General features: G+C 40.0%; 1 protein-coding gene across 4 annotated transcripts in view; it reads right to left on the bottom strand.

The window, feature by feature from the left end:
- Positions 1 to 9583: 9583 nt before the first annotated feature.
- Positions 9584 to 18762, bottom strand: part of LOC126293502 (uncharacterized) — a 101773-nt gene continuing 92594 nt past the window's right edge. For 3 of the 4 annotated variants that reach the window (XM_049986752.1, XM_049986754.1, XM_049986755.1), the window contains one exon: positions 10814 to 11379. In XM_049986752.1, coding sequence (XP_049842709.1) covers positions 11172 to 11379 — 208 coding nt within the window. In that variant the 3' untranslated portion in view covers positions 10814 to 11171. Of the gene's footprint in view, positions 11380 to 18762 lie in introns of all 4 variants that reach the window. The other variant, XM_049986753.1, reaches the window with a different exon arrangement.

Genomic DNA, 18762 nt, shown 5'->3' with positions numbered 1-18762 from the left:
GGACTGATGACCTCAGATTTTAAGTAGTTCTAAGGACATCACAGACATTCATATCCGAGGCAGAATTTCAACCTGCGACCATAGCAGTCGCGCAGTTCTGGACTAAAGCGCCTGGAACCGCTCAGCCACATTCAAGACATAAACAACAAAAATTAAGAAATAATCTCAAGCCTCAACCACATACCACACATTTTTTGAAACATGTCTTGTGATCGAAAAACATTGTGTTTCTCCTAAAGCTGTCAAAACATTTTATTCAATACTACTGACCAAATTTGACTGCTTATTCATTTGTTTGTATGCATATAGCTTTAAGAGAGCTTACATTATGTCACAAAATAAACAGGACTAGACAATACTACTCCAAGAGCATTGGAATTTCGTAAACCATACTATAATGAAAAAGTCGGTGTAGGACCAGTTGTATAATTTGGGTTAAATCCGGGGATAGCTAACTGAGTAATAGGCTAACCATGGGTTAAATCTGTGCATGCCTTGTATGACACCATTTTATTCCCCAGTTAGTTATTAGGTTCGTTCGAGTAAACCTATCACAATTGAGTGCAATTGTTTTCGAACTCTCTCTACTGCGCATGCAGAGCTTCGTGGTATTTTTGACTACCGGAACCCTGTGGGTTTACTCGAACGCATGTTTCAAGTGTTTCGTTGACTTACCACTTGTAGCGTTAGTTGATACCACTACTGTCACACAAATGTTTCTGGTTTACATAATGAAACAGGGGAGAGAGAGAGAGAGAGAGAGAGAGAGAGAGAGAGAGAGAGAGAGAGAGAGAGAGAGAGAGAGAGAGATTTCACAAACAATATGAATAATGGTGGCATAATGGAAAAGGCACAATTTTATAATCACAAAAGACGGCTACAATGCAAGACAGGTAGCACAACACACAAATGCTAATGTAAATATTTGATCATGATGATCAGAAATTCTTGAAACTTTGCCCAAAGCATGAAAAAATACGTTAAGTGGTGCACTGTTTCACTACAATATTTAAAGACTTAATGACAGTTTCAGGCTTTCAAAAATGTCGATTATCATGGTCGGCCCCTCTTGGAGAACCAGTGATACAAAATGTTAAGTGAAGACATTCATAATTATTCGAGACACCACTTTTCTCATCAATATCTTGTTTTCTTTTACATATTGTGATAGAACGTGTATGATGAAAACAATTGATCAGTTTGCTTCATTGATTTTGATAACACAAATTTTGTTACTAATTGAAAATACATTACAGATTAGTATGAATGTTAATAAACCACAAGGTAGAAAATGCCCAAACATTACATATGCCAGAAATTATTTAATTTGAAGAAAAATTATCATTGGTTTAGTTGGTAGGGACTGGCTAAAATGCGTCCACTCGTTAAGAATCTGGTATGCAGCTTAATTTCACCAATATGTGTGTAACAGCATAGCATGTTAATTTCTATCTTTTCCAGATCCCCTCTTTAAAGTGAGACAACTTAATGTGCCCATTGTAGCAATGGGTATTGATTGTGATTGGATCCTTTTATGAAAGAGAAATTTATTCATTTTGATAGTGACATTAAAGGACACTGAGATCCTTTTACTTTTGATACCCCAGGCCATGTATGTGCAACAGATTTCTACAGAAAAACACCATCAGGGAATAAAATTACACTACTATGTATTAAATTATCACAAGTTTGAGATATACATTTCCTTTAAAAGGCTAGTGGGAACCAGAACTTATTATCTTCAACAAGAATGCTACAAGGCTTAACATAAAAAGCTCTGCACGTGCACATGGTGATATCTTTGAAGCAAACTTATTAAAGGCTTTGGAGCCAGTCAGAAGAATTTCCTCTGATCAGTCGCAACTGGTTGCAAACGTCCATGGGTCAACTCGAACAGCTTTCACCTTGTCACGACCCACTGGACTTGGGAGACTGACTGCGTTGAATGCACATGCGTGGTTGCAATTATATCTCAAACGAACCTTCCTGTAATAACGTTCCCATCCAGTTAAATTGGCAACACCTGAATAGCACACTGGGGATTTTCGCGTACATCATTTCATATTAATTTTAGTCGTCATCTGCCAAAACCGTGTGACTAACGTGAGCGATAAGTGTTCCAGACCACAAAATTGTTTGTGTGAGAATATTTTGAGGCTGGTAGATACTGCGGATGAGTTCAAGAGTGTAGTAGGAAACACGTAAACTTCCGGGTTGAGAGGCCGTGGACAATCTATAAAACTACTACTTCCTGACGTTTCGTTGCCAACTGCAGGCAACATCTTCCAAGGTGAGTCAATGACCGGCTGCCAGGCCGCAGAGGTCCCATTTGTATGGAGCATATAGAGGGCACCAGCATACATCACATGGGGCCGACTGTACATCTTCCTCTGCCTAACGGCATTATTCTTGATTGAAGGTAATCGACTGTCACATCGTTGGTGCAAAGTCGACTTCTATGTCTTGTCTAACTTTAAGCCTTCCTCTTTTCTATAAAAATTATTGTGGTGCTTCCCTATGCATACATGCATAATAATGCGATGCCCTGGCTAGCACGCTCGTCTCAGTTTTATTTAATGCTCACCATCTTTAAACACATGTTCTTCTACAGCCGATTCGTTGGTATGTCCTTGTAGACAGTTCCTTTGTGTTCGGTTAACTGCGTATTGACAATTCTTTTCAATGTTCCGATATAAACCTTCCCACAGCTACGTGGAATTTTATACACACCAGGAGTTGGTAAGGGATGTCGTGCACCTTCGTCGATCTTGCACACTCACCAACCTTCTTGGTGGGTCTAAAGATTGTTTCAACTTCAAACATGGCCAGAGCTTTCCCAATACAGTCCATAATATTGCGAATAAATGTAAGAAAAACTTTTCCAGCTAACAGTAGTTGTTGCTGAATGTTGTCAGATGCTTTCCTTCTGGGATGCAATGCTCAATCTATCTCGTTGTCAGTGTATCCAAAAAGAGGATGGCTTAAACTTAGACACGATATGGCAGTCGACTTTGCACCAATGATGTGAAAATCGATTACCTTCAATCGAGAATAATGACGTTAGTCATAGGTAGACTTACAGTTGGCCCCATGTGACGTATGGTGGTGTCCTCATACAAACGGGACCTCCACAGCCTGGCAGCCAGTCGTCAATTCACCTCGGAAGATATTGTCTTCAGTTGGCAATGAAACATCAGGTAGAAGTAGTTTTACAGATCGACCACAGCCTCTCAGCCTGGAAGTTTCAACTAATGGAAGATGCCGGCTGCGAAAGCCTGCACATTAAGATTCTGCGGCCTCATTCAATCAAAACATTAAACTAAATTTTTAGGGTACTTGCATGTATGGCAGTTTAATGATCTATCGTAAAATTAGTTAAAGGGTTAAGTATTTGTTGTGTGACCAGTAAGAGATCTCTCTAGATCTCTGAAAAAAAAAGTATGGGAAAAATTTGCAGCAGTTTCCATTTATAAAAAACTTCACAGAGATAGATAGAGCAGCTACAACAGGCATATGATTGATCCCCCCCTCCCTTCCTTCTCCACAAGAGAATCACATAAATATTATGCCAAGAAGAGGTAGTAGAGGCTACAGATCCGTTGCTGAAATTTAGAATTTGATAAAGTTGCCAAGGGCAGGACGCCACAGTCCAAGTAGGGGCATAATATAAAAGCAACTTTGAAATGTGGCCTGCTTTGTAAAATAGGTGGTCTTTTCAGGGTCTCCAACTGTGACAACACACAGACACCATTGACAGTGATTTGACTGACAATCCTGAGAGGTGTTACTGGTTAGCTTGTTGTTGTATGTGTGTTAGAATGATTACAGCGAAAATGAGTTTTTACAGAAAGTACCTTCGCTTTGGTAACACCGGTTCCCATCAGATCACCGAAGTTAAGCACTGTCGGGCTGGGATGACCATCCAGACTGCCGAGCGTTGTTGGCAAGCGGACTGCACTCAGCCCTTGTGAGGCAAACTGAGGAGCTATTTGACTGAGAAGTAGCGGCTCCGGTCTCGTGAACTGACACACAGCCGGGAGAGCGGTGTGCTGAACACATACCCCTCCATATCCACACCCAGTGATGCCTGTGGACTGAGGATAACACGGCAGCTGGTCAGTACCATTGGGTCTTCCAAGGTCTGTTTTTATAATCCTGGGGCATATCCAAACTAAAGCTGTTATATTATACCACCTGGAAGGGAAGGGGAAGTAACTGGAGGCATGACACCTTCACTGGAGTCATCTCAGCTTAAAACTGTGAGCCAGTATTGCCTCAGGTGTTCCAGTATTTCTATGGAATCCAAACTGATCTTCCCCGAGGTTGGCTTCTATCAGTTTTTCCATTAGTTTTTGCAGCCGTGACTTATTAAACTAATAGTCAGTAATTTTCACATCTGTAAACACCTGCTTTCTTTGGGATTGGAATTATTATATTTTTCTTGAAGTCTGAGGGTATTTCGCCTGTCTCATACATCTTGCTCACCAGAGGGTAAAGTTTTGTCAGGATTGGCTCTCCCAAGCCTGTCAGTAGTTGTAATGGAACGTTGTCTACTCCTGGGGCCTTGTTTCGACTTCGGTCTTTCAGTGCTCACTCAAACTCTTCACACAGAATCATATCTCCCATTTCATCTTCATATATATCCTCTTCCATTTCCGTAATATCGTCATCAAGTACATCGCCCTTGTATAGACCCTCTATATACTTCTTCCACCTTTCTGCTTTCCCTTCTTTGCTTAGAACACAGTCATAATAAACCATCAATATCAGAAAATGGTACTTCATAAAAGTGCAATATAAGATATTTCAGTTTAAATTACTTTCAGTTGGCTACAATCTGAAATAGAGGAGGACACTGAAAATAGCTTGATATCCAAGGAAAGATAAAAATACAGCATTCCAGTCACTGCTTCTGCATGTTACAACTATGTAGATTCATCAACTAGATTCCTATTCTGTTCCTATAACATACATTTATAGCCATTATTTTATGATAAATATGGATGGACTTGCAATTTCCTGTAGCTGAGAAGGCATCACCACTTTTTTAAAAATATTACCTTTCCCGTTCCTCTTATTGTGTTAAACTTTGGTTGAGTAAGCACAGATAGTTCAGAGGCTTCAGTGAATAATGCTGGGTGGGAGACACACTTGCTCTGAAGCATTACTGGGCCTGTAATCCTAATATTTTCACTAAAAGGCAAAAGCTGTTCTGACACTGCTGTGATGTTTACAAAAAGGGTCATTCCTAAGAGGAAACAAAGCAGAACAACATTTTCTGCTATTGAAGTAATGTGGCTCAATGAAACTGGAACACTACTGTTTTATAAAAGATTTTGTTATATGAAGAATCAATCAGTGTTTTTGTCTGAAACAAACAGCTGTTAATACAAATAGTACCCATAACTGGTGTGGTTCTTAGATTTGGTTAAGTCTGTTACGGCACTGCTAAATAAAACAAAACAGTCCTTTCCACTGCTGCAGAAACTGTAACACACGTCAGATAAATAAGACTATTTTGGCACAAGTCGCCATTTTAATGTGCCTGGTTCACATAAATAATATGATGCAATTAACGACTACTGAAATCAAATGCATACTATTACAAATACTATTATTTTAGAAAACAGAGAAATAGTCTCAGCTGTCCATCATATGCTCCAGTTTGTCACTTACAAAACTGAAAAGACAACGTACAGCTTCCTTTGATATGTGAAATACGAATATAAATTTGGAATCTGTGTTGTCCCGTTTTTTCTCCTTCCTCATTCTCATGAACAGTTCACACACAATCTTGTCACTGGTGTCTGAAACTTCATCTGTCACTATTCCTGCCATCCTAAAAACTAAACTCCCAGTTAAGGTCGCAAACCAGCCAAAAATCACCTTCTCATCCTGTACGGTATCTCCCCTGACCTGTGATTCTGTGTGACTTTCCCGAAATCTATTCCTTTTCCTAGACCTCTCCAGTTCTCTTCCTTCACCCTTCTTCGTTCCCCTTCAACCCTTCTGCCTTAAGAAGTAGTCACTGGCTCCCAAAGCTTACCGATCACAACAGTCTTGTGTGTGCGTTATGCCGCCACTTGGTAAGTAGATTTTTTACCTAACCAATTAAATAATCCCTTTCTAGTGTGCAGCAGAAAATCAAAGCAAGAAGAAGACCAATATTATGAACACTCACTACACGAAAAAAATAACAATTGCAACAAAATACATTGGGCTTCCTACTGTGGCTTTTTTCTGTTCTTTTGACTCATAAAACTATGGCAATAAAGCCAGTGACATATTGCTGGAGGAGTAATAAAGACATATTCACTGAGCAAAATACCAACCAAAATACACAAAAGTTACAAGCAATGACTTAAGAGTTTTGATATCGAGCAAAATTCACTGTGACTGTCTAAGTGCCACCTTCAGTTTAAAATCTCAGAGTGATGAACTCTCAGTTGAACAAAACCAAATTATGAAGTACTACCCATTACTGAGAAGAATGTATGCAAGTCAAGTATGCATAGTGATGGGCTGTGCAGCAGAACTGTACACACTGTACTAAAAGTATTTTCGTGAGTGCAATTACATCAAATTAAGAACTGTGATCGAACCGATGTGGTCCGAACGTCGCAAATATAATTATCATTCAGAAAGTAAAGAACATTTTTCCAACAAAATTTTTTATTTAATATAATTAGACAAAACTGTATTTTACATACAATTTGGTACCCATGCTACTTTTCAATGTAGCCATTGTTCAAATATAGGCAGCTGTCATACCGTTTTACCAGCTTTTCTATGCCTTCTGCATCTCAATTACTGCCAAGTTGTTGAACCACTGACTAAAGGCTTCTACAAGTTCATAATCACTTTGGTAGCACTGACCACTAAAATAATAATAATTCCGTTTGGGGCTAATTCTGACCTGTATGGCAGATGTTGAAACTGCCCCCACTGAAACAGCTGCAGGAAGTCCTGTGTTACTCCTGCTGCATGTGGACATGTATTATTGTGAAGAAAGATGACTCCACTGGTTAACATTCTGTGCCACTTGTTTTTAGTGGCACTGCAAAGTCACCAAAGCATCCTACAGTAACTGCTGGAGTGCACAAATTGCAGAACACTTATCTTCTGGGATTTTTGTTTCAGTTCTTGCTTTGAGTCAGTCAATCACCACTGCAGACCAGCCGGAGCATTCTTCATTGCGAACATTAAACGTGATATACGAGTCCCGAACTGATGCTACTTTAATCACATTACTGTAAAGCTCAGTTACCTGTCAATAAATTTCTGTGTGTCGCATATGTTGTGCATTTAAAAAATGGATAATACTGCACACCTCACACTTGATGGTATTGTCAGTTTTAGTCACACAGCTAAGCAGTAATCAACTGTATCTGAATGTAACTGCCAACACATTGTAGCAACTGAGTAGAAATGTCAGTGGGTGGTGGTGGTGGTGGTGGGACGACGTGGTAACGTGTGAAAACAAAACGTTCTTTACTATCCAAATGACAGTCATATATTAAATGATTTAATATCTTCCGAATACTGACGAGACCAGTTTAATATCAGTCTAATTCTCCAGTTCTGTGTGTCAGTAGCTGAAGGATAAATAGTTTTTAATACTGTTACTGTGTATGCAACTACTGAAGTATGTCTTTTGTCACAATACACATTATATTCAGTTAAAACATTGCAAATGGTAGGGTTTTATCATCAATTTCATGCTTACAATAGAGGTTCAGTGCCTGCATCTACATTTCACTACAATCTTTCTGTTTGGCACTGATACTGTACATAGAAAGTGGAGAAACTGGGAGAACACTAACAGCATACAGTGGAACACAACAGGCATGACAATGTAATCTACTGTAGTAGTAAAGCAATATTTTTTGGAAGACCAGTAACACAGCTGCTACCTATTCTAGTGGTGCTACAATTTTATGGCCACATCTGTGGAGTTCTGCAGCAGCCACTGGTAGCTGGTGAGCACAAGGTGTGTTATTTAGGTTATACCAACACAGCAGTTGATTTATTGCAAGACCAGGCTCATCTCCATGACACCTGTTGGTGCAGCTGAATTGCACACTAAAGGCAATGGTGATTTCTCCACCAATGGGACCAATGATGTAGCTGAGAATGTCGCTAGAAGTGACAAATTGGCATAGCAGGTGGATTCTTATCTTGTGTAAACAGCTATCATTTTGATACCAGTTTGATTCAAAGTCCAGCAGTTCTACTATCACGTGGGAGCTACACCAGTCAGGGAAACCACACGAGCTACCAGCAGCAGTCACGAGTTTGGCTCCCTTGAGGTACCAGCTTCCTGCACTAAGATCCTGCAGCCTACGTAAGGAAGGGAGGGAGGGAGGGGAGATAAAAATGTCAGTGATGTTAGGTCCCCCCCCACTCCTAGTATATATCAGAGCATACATGAAACGTATGTGTGTGATACGCCCAAAAGTATTAGTATGGAAATGTGTCTATGAACTAATACAGACCTTAAAAAAAAAAAAAAGTTCAAATTTTTATAACTCAGTGTAATCATACTGTGTGAACGTAGACATCAGGCTACAATAAAATCAATATTTTAACAAAAATTTTGCATTCATATTTGTTGGCTTCATGAACTTACATTGTCATTTCACAACCTGAAGTAGAACTTGGGTTATACTGCAGGTGATTGCCACTGCAAGCAACATTTCCACAAGGGGGCAGGGGAGGGTGAAGCAACTATCACTATTGCATAAATGTGTAGTGCGTGTTGCCTGAAAAGCTCTTTTGCAGTTTAATTTTCAGTCTGAGATATAAAGTTCAACAGCTATTGGTTTGTGTAGATATCTGGATTATGCTACATTGTTAGAATTATTGGTTACATTGTTAGAATTATTGGTGTAATTCTTCCTGCACTAAGTTCGGATTCCGGGGGCTGTCCCAGACCCACTTTATTGGGTGCCAAACTCCTGCTCCCTGGACAGCCGTCTTTCACCATCGCAGAGTGCGTGCCGACGCCCACTGAGATGAGTCATTCACTGCGGAGCTGGCTGTGTTAGCGAAATTCGCAACTGTCTCTGTGCATCGCTGATATTAAGTGTTTGAGGTGCGACTCAAATGACAGGTACGTGTGCCACACACTGAGCACAGGTGTTAGCAAAGATGGGAACACATGTGCAGGACATGGTCACCACCCCGCAGTGACGGAGTGTAAATTCACAAGTAAAAAAAGTGATAATTTAAACAGCTGAGTCTCTTTGGCCTTCACTAACATACCATCCTGCCTTGACCCTCTGCTGCCTTCCATCCTGCAGTGTAGCCACCTCCATTTCCAGGTTGGTTCTGCTAAGTCTGTTAAAGTTATTGAAGAATTGTTACCTTGCTGTTTTATCTCTTAAAAATTGACAGTAACAATCCACTCTCATTACAACACGAATTCAAATACAGTAAAAACCCCTTTTCAGCAGACTGACTCATAAAAGTGTAAAATGCAATATTTTTCCCATGTGGAAGTTTCTTTCTACTTTATTTACAAATGCAATAAAGTGTAAGATATAGGAAATCTTAGGAAACACAAGAACAGAAAATGAATGAATTACTCCATCAGTCTCTATATTTTTCAAAATATGAAGTTAACATGACTTAAACTTTGTCTATTTAAAAAATCTGAAACATGCAAGCCAAGTTTTTTACAAAACCACATTAAAAAGATATTCATTTTCTAATGCAAGACTTATTATTGATATTAATTACAAAATTATGCTAAATAACACTTAACATAATATTATTTAAAACACTGAAGTTCTCTGTTTACAAAGACTGAGTACAATAGGCACAAAATCTGAAGCTTGTTGCTAGGGTCACTCGGCTCAAGGATGTCCTGGGTGAGAACGGGTGCAGAAATTGTCATCATGTTACGGAGCATCTTTTATTACGCCCGACATCACGTCGTACCAACCGAGGACCATGCACTTAGTACGGATTAGCATATTTCCTGTGGAAGTAACAATGAGAAAACCAGAGATGGCTGTCTTCACAAGCAGTTTTTATTTACTGTGAAATTAAATTAAATCTGTTGTAGTCAAATGCAACGAGCAGAAGGAAGGTTGTTAGCAGAGTCACTATCATCAGATTACAGTTATCATTAATGCAGTGATTCAGCATGCTTTCCACCTATATTAAAGGCAGCCCTGATCCAACATGCTGACAATGAAATCTTGCTTCCTGTTGTAACACTACATTACATGATGAATAACTTTGAAGAAAACTTAAAAGTGGAAAATGTTGCAACATGGAATCATTAACAGGAAAGCATTGTATTGAGAGAACAGAACTTCTATTGGGACTGACAAAAATGCATGTAAAAAGTGGAAACATAAAAATGCGGTTTTACTGTAATATTATTATTAGCTACTGATTTCCAAAATAATCTGCAATTTCCTTCCTTCAAAACAAAATGTTCAAATGTGTGTGAATTCCTTACAGACCAAACTGCTGAGGTCATCGGTCCCTAGAGTTACACACTACTTGATCTAACTTATACTACGCACAGCGCACACACACAGCCTTTAAATATGTCTGCTTGTGTGTGTGTGTGTGTGTGTGTGTGTGTGTGTGTGTGTGTGTGTGTGTGTGTGTGTGTGTGTGTGCGCGCGCGCGCGCGCGCGTATATATACCTATCCCTTTTTCCCCCTATGGTAAGTCTTTCCGCTCCCAGGATTGGAATGACTCCTTATCCTCTCCCTTAAAACCCACATCCTTTCATCTTTCCTTTTCCTGACGAAGCAGCCGCCGGTTGCGAAAGCTCGAAATTCTGTGTGTGTGTTTGTGTGTTTTATTCATTGTGCCTATCTACTGGCACTTTCTCGCTTGGTAAGTCTTGGAATCTTTGTTTTTAATATATTTTTCCCATGTGGAAGTTATATATACGCCCGAGAGAGGACTCGAACCTCCAGTGGGAGGGGCCACACAAACCGTGACATTGCACTTCCAACCGCGTGGCTGCTTCAAAACAGTTTTTGCCTTTGTTAACATGAAATTACAGCAAAGCCAGTTTAGCAAAAATCTTACAAAAATTTGACTGTTCAATAATGAAAGGTGTGATCAAGTTACATAGTTCGAGCCAAGATGTTACAAACTTGTATATGTATGTTACAAACTTGTATATAAATATCATATCACTTTTATACATCCTCTTGAAAGAGAACAGATATGTTGCTTTCATCATTATCGCTCTCACGATGACTGCTGCTGTTGCTCCTGCTGCTATCATCACTGTCACTGTCTGGCTCCTCGTCTTCAAAGTAGCCGTGAATTTTAAGCTTGGGCATCTGCTCAGTCAGCCCATCTGTGGCTTTAGGATCACCTCTGCACCAGTGTACAGTCAGCTCCCTGTGGTAAGAGTAGAAACCCTGCTGTTACTGCCACAATATCACCATCCACCTGTGGTATCTCTACACAGAGAAAATGTTTTACAATGGTAAAAAATGAAATGAACATATGGCATTGCTGGCCAGGAGGTCCCATCCGGGGACATTCGGCTGCCAAGTGCGAGTCTTATTACGGTTGATGCCATATCGGACAGCTCGTGTGCCGGTGATGAGGATGAAACAATGACGACAGCAGCACGACACCCAGTCCACACACTGAGGAAATCTCCGACCCGGCCTGGAACCGAACCAGGGCCCGCTGCACGGGAAGCGAGCACATTACCGTCCAGCAAGCATGCAGACTTCACAATGATATTACTACAGTATTTTAATTGTGTACATGCAGGCTCCCGTACACACACAAAAAAGGATTAGAAAAAAATGAAGAGATAGCCCAAACAATGAAGGAAAATTAGGGAAAAAAATTATTTACTTGCAAATTTCTGTGCAATGACAGGAGGGAGTCTCACAAACAACATATTAAAAATCCTGACTGAGGGTTGTGAGTGTTGGGATGCAGTGGGGGGAGGGGCACTTGTTGGCCACTTTTTAAGGCCTTTCTTGAATAACTCAAAAACTATGACTCCTAATACAAATGTTTTGCAGTGCAAAATTAAACTACATTAAACTTCCTAAAATAATGTCCCCTTCATTGTATCTCTATGAGTAATAGTTTCCACATGGCAGTGGATGGAAAAATCACATAGTATTGTTGTAATGGTATAAAATAAATGTTTACTACTAAATTGCATGTGTACTATGTCTAGGCACAGTAGAACAACATTAAGGGATAAACTGTGTTCTGGGGATCTAATAGAATGGAGGGGGAGGGGTCAGAAGGCAGAAGGGCGAGGAAGGTAGGTCGCCGAATTATGATCGTGCATTTCCCTCCTTCACAGATCTGCAAACTTTAAGAGCTAGCACACGAGTCCACACTATCTGTACCACTCTGTCACAACAATCAACTACAGGGTGTTTCACAAAGCTATACTGACCTGCACAGCGTGCGTTACAAACCACTAGTGATGTGGTGCACAGATGTGCCCAGGTGTGTTTATTTTTCAGAGTGTATTAACACTATGTGAAATACAGATAGGAGTTAAATAGTAATAATAGTAACACAAGAAACACACATGGGCAGAATATACATAAATCTCTGCACACTGTTCTACAGTGCTAGAACCGAAACTGATTCTTAGTCATCTTGTACGGCATTGACACTCATATGCAGCAGGATTTTGGAACATATATTATGCTCAAACATTATGAATTACCTCAAAGAGAACTGTCTACTGACACAAAGTCAACACAGATGTCCTCTCTCTCTCTCTCTCTCTCTCTCTCTCTCTCTCTCTCTCTCTCTCTCTCTCACTCACTCACTCACTCACTCACACACACAAAATACATAAATATAGTAGTACAAATACTGTAATGTAGCATGGGTTGTGTGGTAAGTGGTTCCAATCAGTGCAGCCCAATCTACAAGTGCCAGGTGTTCCTAAATGGAATAGACTTATGCAGTCTAATAGTAACAAAATGGTGAGAGAAGTGCTGTATCTTTCCAATCAATCATTAATTCACCACAAGAACTGACTACAACACAATTACACTGCTTCACAATATGCCGTGAATGAAAGACAGTAGCGAGATGCCACATTTATCAATCCAATACCTTTCCTACCAACACTGCGAAGGTCTCTGATAACATCAGACTTACAAATTATACAATTCTCATGTACTGTATATAGGAATCTATTTTACAAAAAAAGGTCACTAACAAATGCAGTAAGCATTCAATGAACTGAAAATAACTCCACAACACTAAATAAATATGAGCACATAAGAGTTATTCTGTCTACTCACATAAGAGAGAAATGGACAGGAAACACAGGGGAGATAGAGCCTGTCTGCAAAATGAAAATCTAGCAGCACTCGTGGTGGGACAAGTTGCGTTTGCCAGAAAAATGCTGCAGCTAATGCACAAAATGACTACGAATCAGTTTCCCTTCTAGCACCGTAGGACAGTGTGCGCAGATTTACATAACATCTGTCAATATGCATTTCTTGCATTACTACTACTGATAGCTCTTATCTGTATTTCATGCAAAATTGATGAAATTTGTGAAAAATAAACACCCATATGCACGTCTGAGTCAGTGACTCATAAGGCGTGCTGTAGAGGATCGGTATAAATTCATGAAACATCCTATAGCTGCTTTCTGTGATAGGGTGGCAAATCACCTGCTCTGTCTTAAGTTTGCACACTTATTAACGAGGCAAGTGCACGACCACAAACCTGCGACCTACTTTCTGACGCCCTTCTACTCTCTACCCCTTCCCCTTCCACCCTATGACATCTCCAAAGTGCAATTCATCCCTTAATACTGTTCTACTGCAGGTACACACACACAATATTTGTTCTCAGCCCACTTCATTTAGCAATACACATTTATTTTGTACCATTAAAATACTTTTTTTCAATAATATGTGATGTTTTTCCAACTCATGGAACACAAACTATTAGTACTAGAGATAAAATGGATAGGAAACTTAATGTATTTTAATTTTGTACTGTGAAATTTTTTTTTCTAGAGGCTACTGTTTGAGTTATCCAAAAACAGCATAAAAAAGTGACCTTTAACCTCCCCCTGCCAAAATCCCAGTGCTCGCAACCTACCACTTAGGATGTTCTGTATTTTGTTCATGACAGTCCCTCTACCAGTGTACAAAAATTTATGACTACACAAAATTTCCCCCCTATTCAACCTTTTTTTGTCTTCATTGAATGGCCTAGAAGGTGACAAAATTTATCCCTTAACACTGTTTTATTGCAGTTAGATGTGGTACTCACATTTAATATTTGTTATCAACCCACTTCATTTAGTAGTAAACGTTTATTTTACACCATTAAAGCAATATTTTTAAAAATATGGGATTTTTCCAACACCTGAAACACAGAAATTATTACTCCTAAAGATAACATGAACAGGAATTTTTTTACAAAACTTATGTAATTTTATTTTCTACTGTGAAAATTTTTTGATAGAAGCCACAGTTTTTGAGTTATTCAAGAAAAACATAAGAAAGTGACTTTTAAACCCTCCCCTCTCCCCGATCACAATGCTCACAACCTACTAGCCAGGATTTTCTGTATGTTGCTCGTGACAGTCCCTCCACCACTGCACAAAAACTTGTGACCACACAATGTTTTCTTCCTCTTCAACCTTTCTTGGTCTTCGTTGACTGAGCTAGAAGATGACAAAACAGAGAGTAACAAAAGGAAAAGGAGTGAAGGAGGGTAAAAGGGTGCAGAAAATACTAATGTTATAATGTAAGACTTCTGAGACTACAGGGTGAAACTAAATTCTCCCACTGAAGCAGGACATTAAAGAGTGGCAATCTGCAACACTGTAGTCACATGTATGGTACTACATCTGTCACCATGCATGTATCATGTCGTACAGTTGATGCAGTGGACAGAGTTTTGGGTTAGCATGCAGAAGGTCAAGGGTTCGATACTGGGTCAGGGTGCATTTTTTTTATTTGCTTATTTCACTCTGACATTTCATACTGTAATATACACTGTTTCTTAGGTCACACGTATCCTAAATTTACATCATTTTGTGATGCTGAATATAAGAAATACGTGGTTGGACAAATAAGAAATAGACAGTTGAAACAAATGACCTGTCGTAGGACAGAATAACTACAAAAACAATATTGATTTTGAGATGCTAAAGATGATAGCACAGTACAGTAACACAACATCTACTTGTCATTTACACTACATGTAATATGAGCACTCAGATGTGACACATTAGCAACCAGTGACAATAATAATGTCCATATTAATGACTGCATGACATTCACAAAAGAATATGTTGTCCTCAAACCAACAGATGCTCAAAGCGAACTTCCCGCGCATCCAAACATTGCGCAACCCATCACACCGCACGGCACTGGACCCTTCACAGCAAAGCTGCATCCACAGTAACAAGAACAGCATGAACATGTGCAACCAATTCTTCCACATTCGACAGTGAAGAAGCGAACATGTGCTCCTCAGGTGTCCCCACAGGAAGAAATCCAGGGGAGTTAGGTCAGGTGAACGCAGTGGCCATACAACTGGACCTCCACATCCGAGCTGTGTCCCTGGAAATGTTCTGTCCAAATACTGTCAGAGTGTGAAGGTGCACCATCATGTTGGAACCACATCCTCTGCTAAACATGTAGTAGAACATCTTCCAGCTCATCAGGCAGATAGTTTGAGAGGAATGCATGATACCTTCATGGAGTCAACTGGTCAGGGCACATGTAGGGGCCCAAACACCTGTCCCAATATTCTGGCCCAGACGTTGATACCAAAGTGAACTTGATATCCACAGTCACAGGTGACGTGCAGGTTAAACTAACACCAATGGTGGGCACTGTGCATACCGAAGACATCCTGGTGAGTGAGGGTGTCTTCAAAAGGGTGTTTACAAAGTTGTCGTTTGCTTCTTGTTGTTGTTGATGGAACCATTCACAGACCTGCATCCACTGATGGCAATCTGCAGGCTGCAGGTGTTGCATAAAAGCATAATGATAGGGGTGCAGCCCACGCTCGTGTAGCATGTTAACGACTGTGCATTGCAAGACACACAGCTGCCTTGCTACACTACGTGAACTTCACTAAAGTTCTTGCTGTATGACCTCCAGAATAGCTTCCTCAGTAGCTGAAGTACAGCGAGTCTGTGGACGACCACTCTTACACGACGGTGTAAGGAGAGAACCTGTCTCCCAATGGTACAGGTCCAGACAACAAAACACATTTTATTTGGATGGCATCGACGAGGATATCTACCAGCATATTCACAAGCGGCAACACCAGCCAGGTTATCAGACGCACTTAGGACCAGAAGCATATCCACATATTAATCGTTTGTGTATGCCATACGTCTGCCACACTTGTTTTAGAGTTTTACAATGTGAAAATTCGAAACATATATGCATGTATGTTGGAGTATGTCATGAGCGCGTTACTCCACTCGCAATTAATCCCTGTCTCATGGACAGTGCATGCAGTATAAACACGCTGTCAGTCCTGCACACTGTTCCACGTAACATGCGTTACCCATCTGACAGGTACTGTTCTGCACGATTCATCCCGACACTGCTAATTGTGAAACATTCAGTTTTGAATTACACTGTTTTCCTAAAGTAATGGACATGATGTTTCCACAGTTCCATTGATAAAATAATAATAATAATAATAATAATAATAATAATAATAATAATAATAATGCATTGAGATCTGTGCTAAACAGGATGCAGTTACCAGACGCAATTTTGAAAGGCATAATTAGTGGGCCCATGGTGATAACGCATGGTAATCGAGTTTGGACATTATTTGTAAAGCATGTTACTCATTCTACTGGTAATGTAAGGCCTTAACAAAAGGTAATGAGCCTGAACATGGCAAGAATAATAACTGGTACAAATCTATGGGACTATCAGAGGAAGGTACAAAGAAAACAGATTTCGCATCTAGTAGATGAAGTGGTGTGAACAAAGTCACACCTACAATGTGGAAAAGGCTTTTTTCAAAGCTGAACAATCTTCTATGATTGTGTGAGGAAAATCCCAAAGGTAAGGTCTCCTATATTTTTATAAGTACATAGACCTGTTCATTTCTACAATGGTTTAAACAGCTTTAACATTTAGCTATTTTTTGACATAATCACCTTTTCTGTCTATGCATTTTTGTAGACGATGTGGCAGTTTTTGTATGCCCATGTCATACCAGCTTGCCACCATGCTGTTCAAAAAGTTATGAGCCTCTTCTTTCACCTTGTCATCGGAGCTGAATCAATTTCTGGCCAAATGTTCTTTTAACCTAGGGAACAGGTGATAGTCACTGGACTATATGCTGGGTGGGTGATAATGTTCCACTGAAACTGTTGCAGGAGAGCAACGGTTTGCCGAGCGATGTGTGGGTGAGCGTTGTCATGGAGAATGTGTACGCCCTTGCTCAACATTCCAGTTCTCCAGTTCTGAACTGCCTGTTTGAGTTTTTTTTTCAGAGTCGCACAGTACCTGTCAGCGTTAATTGTGGTCCCAGTGAGTCAGCTCCGACAACGAGGCGAAAGAAGAGGTTCATAACTTTCTGAACAGCATGGCGGTGAGCTGGCTTGACATGGGCATGAAAAAACTGCCAGAGTGTCTACAAAAATGCATCAACAAAAATGGTGATTATGTTGAAAAATAGCTAAATGTTCAAGCTGTAAACTGATGTAAACCATTGTAGAAATAAACAGGTCCTTGTACTTGTAAAAAAAATAGTAGACCTTACTTTTGGGATTACCCCCGTAGTATGTAAGTGCAAATGTTTTATAGAGGACCTGCTACAATCACTGTTGATGATTAAGATGCCAGATACCGTACCACCTGGATTATATTTACCAAATAAAAAACACGTGCTTCAACCCAGGATTTAAACCATTGACCTCCTGCATGCAAACTCAAAACTCTATTCACTGCACCAACTGTACAGCACAATTAACATGTGCCGACAGAGGTAGTTACCATACATGTTGTTACATTGTTGCCAGATTGCCACTCTTTAACGTCCTTTTTCTGCCAATGTACTCATAGGATGAAATTTTGAGAGAGAGATTTTTTTAATCACTGGCATGTGGGGAGTCGCACTGCGAAGTCTGAGTGCACGAATTTTGTTTCACACTGTATAGTTCTGTGCAATGTAGCATAGAACCATGTTACCCATGCTAGGAGGATTGCAGAATTCAAGGTCACCTGCACAATTCAATTGGGGCAGGGGTTGCGTGGTCACCTCTTAAGTCTAGCATGTTATGCTCAGCAGCAAGCTCTGGAACTGGGTGGTCAGCTTTGCTCTACAACACAGTAGCTGGTGGTCATTCATTCAGGGTGGTGGGCTGACTGCTGGTCAAACCCACATAAAGAGCTGTGCAGCAGCTACGTGACCCAACTGCTTTCACACGTGGCCCTGGCAGTGACCGCATACTTTTCTATATGCTACACATATGACCTGTTCAGGAAGAGGAAAATTTTAATTCACCCTGGTTTAAAAAATATACAGAACACAAACAATTGTTTATTCATTGATGACAAGTTAATTATAAATGATGGTGAAGATGAACTGCAAACTACTGTCTACAAGCTGAGCTTGCTGTACCAAGAACATAATACAAAGATCTCTACTGACAACACAAAATAAATGGTACTGAAAGAGAGTCAAACATATAAGGAAAGAAATATTTTTCCTGGCAGGATAATAGAACAAGTACAATATTTTAACCATCTTGGAAATAAAACAAGCTATCCAGAA

Source organism: Schistocerca gregaria, chromosome 10 (assembly GCF_023897955.1).
Source record: "Schistocerca gregaria isolate iqSchGreg1 chromosome 10, iqSchGreg1.2, whole genome shotgun sequence".
Classification (NCBI taxonomy): domain Eukaryota; kingdom Metazoa; phylum Arthropoda; class Insecta; order Orthoptera; family Acrididae; genus Schistocerca; species Schistocerca gregaria.
This window is presented reverse-complemented; position numbering and strand designations above follow the sequence as displayed.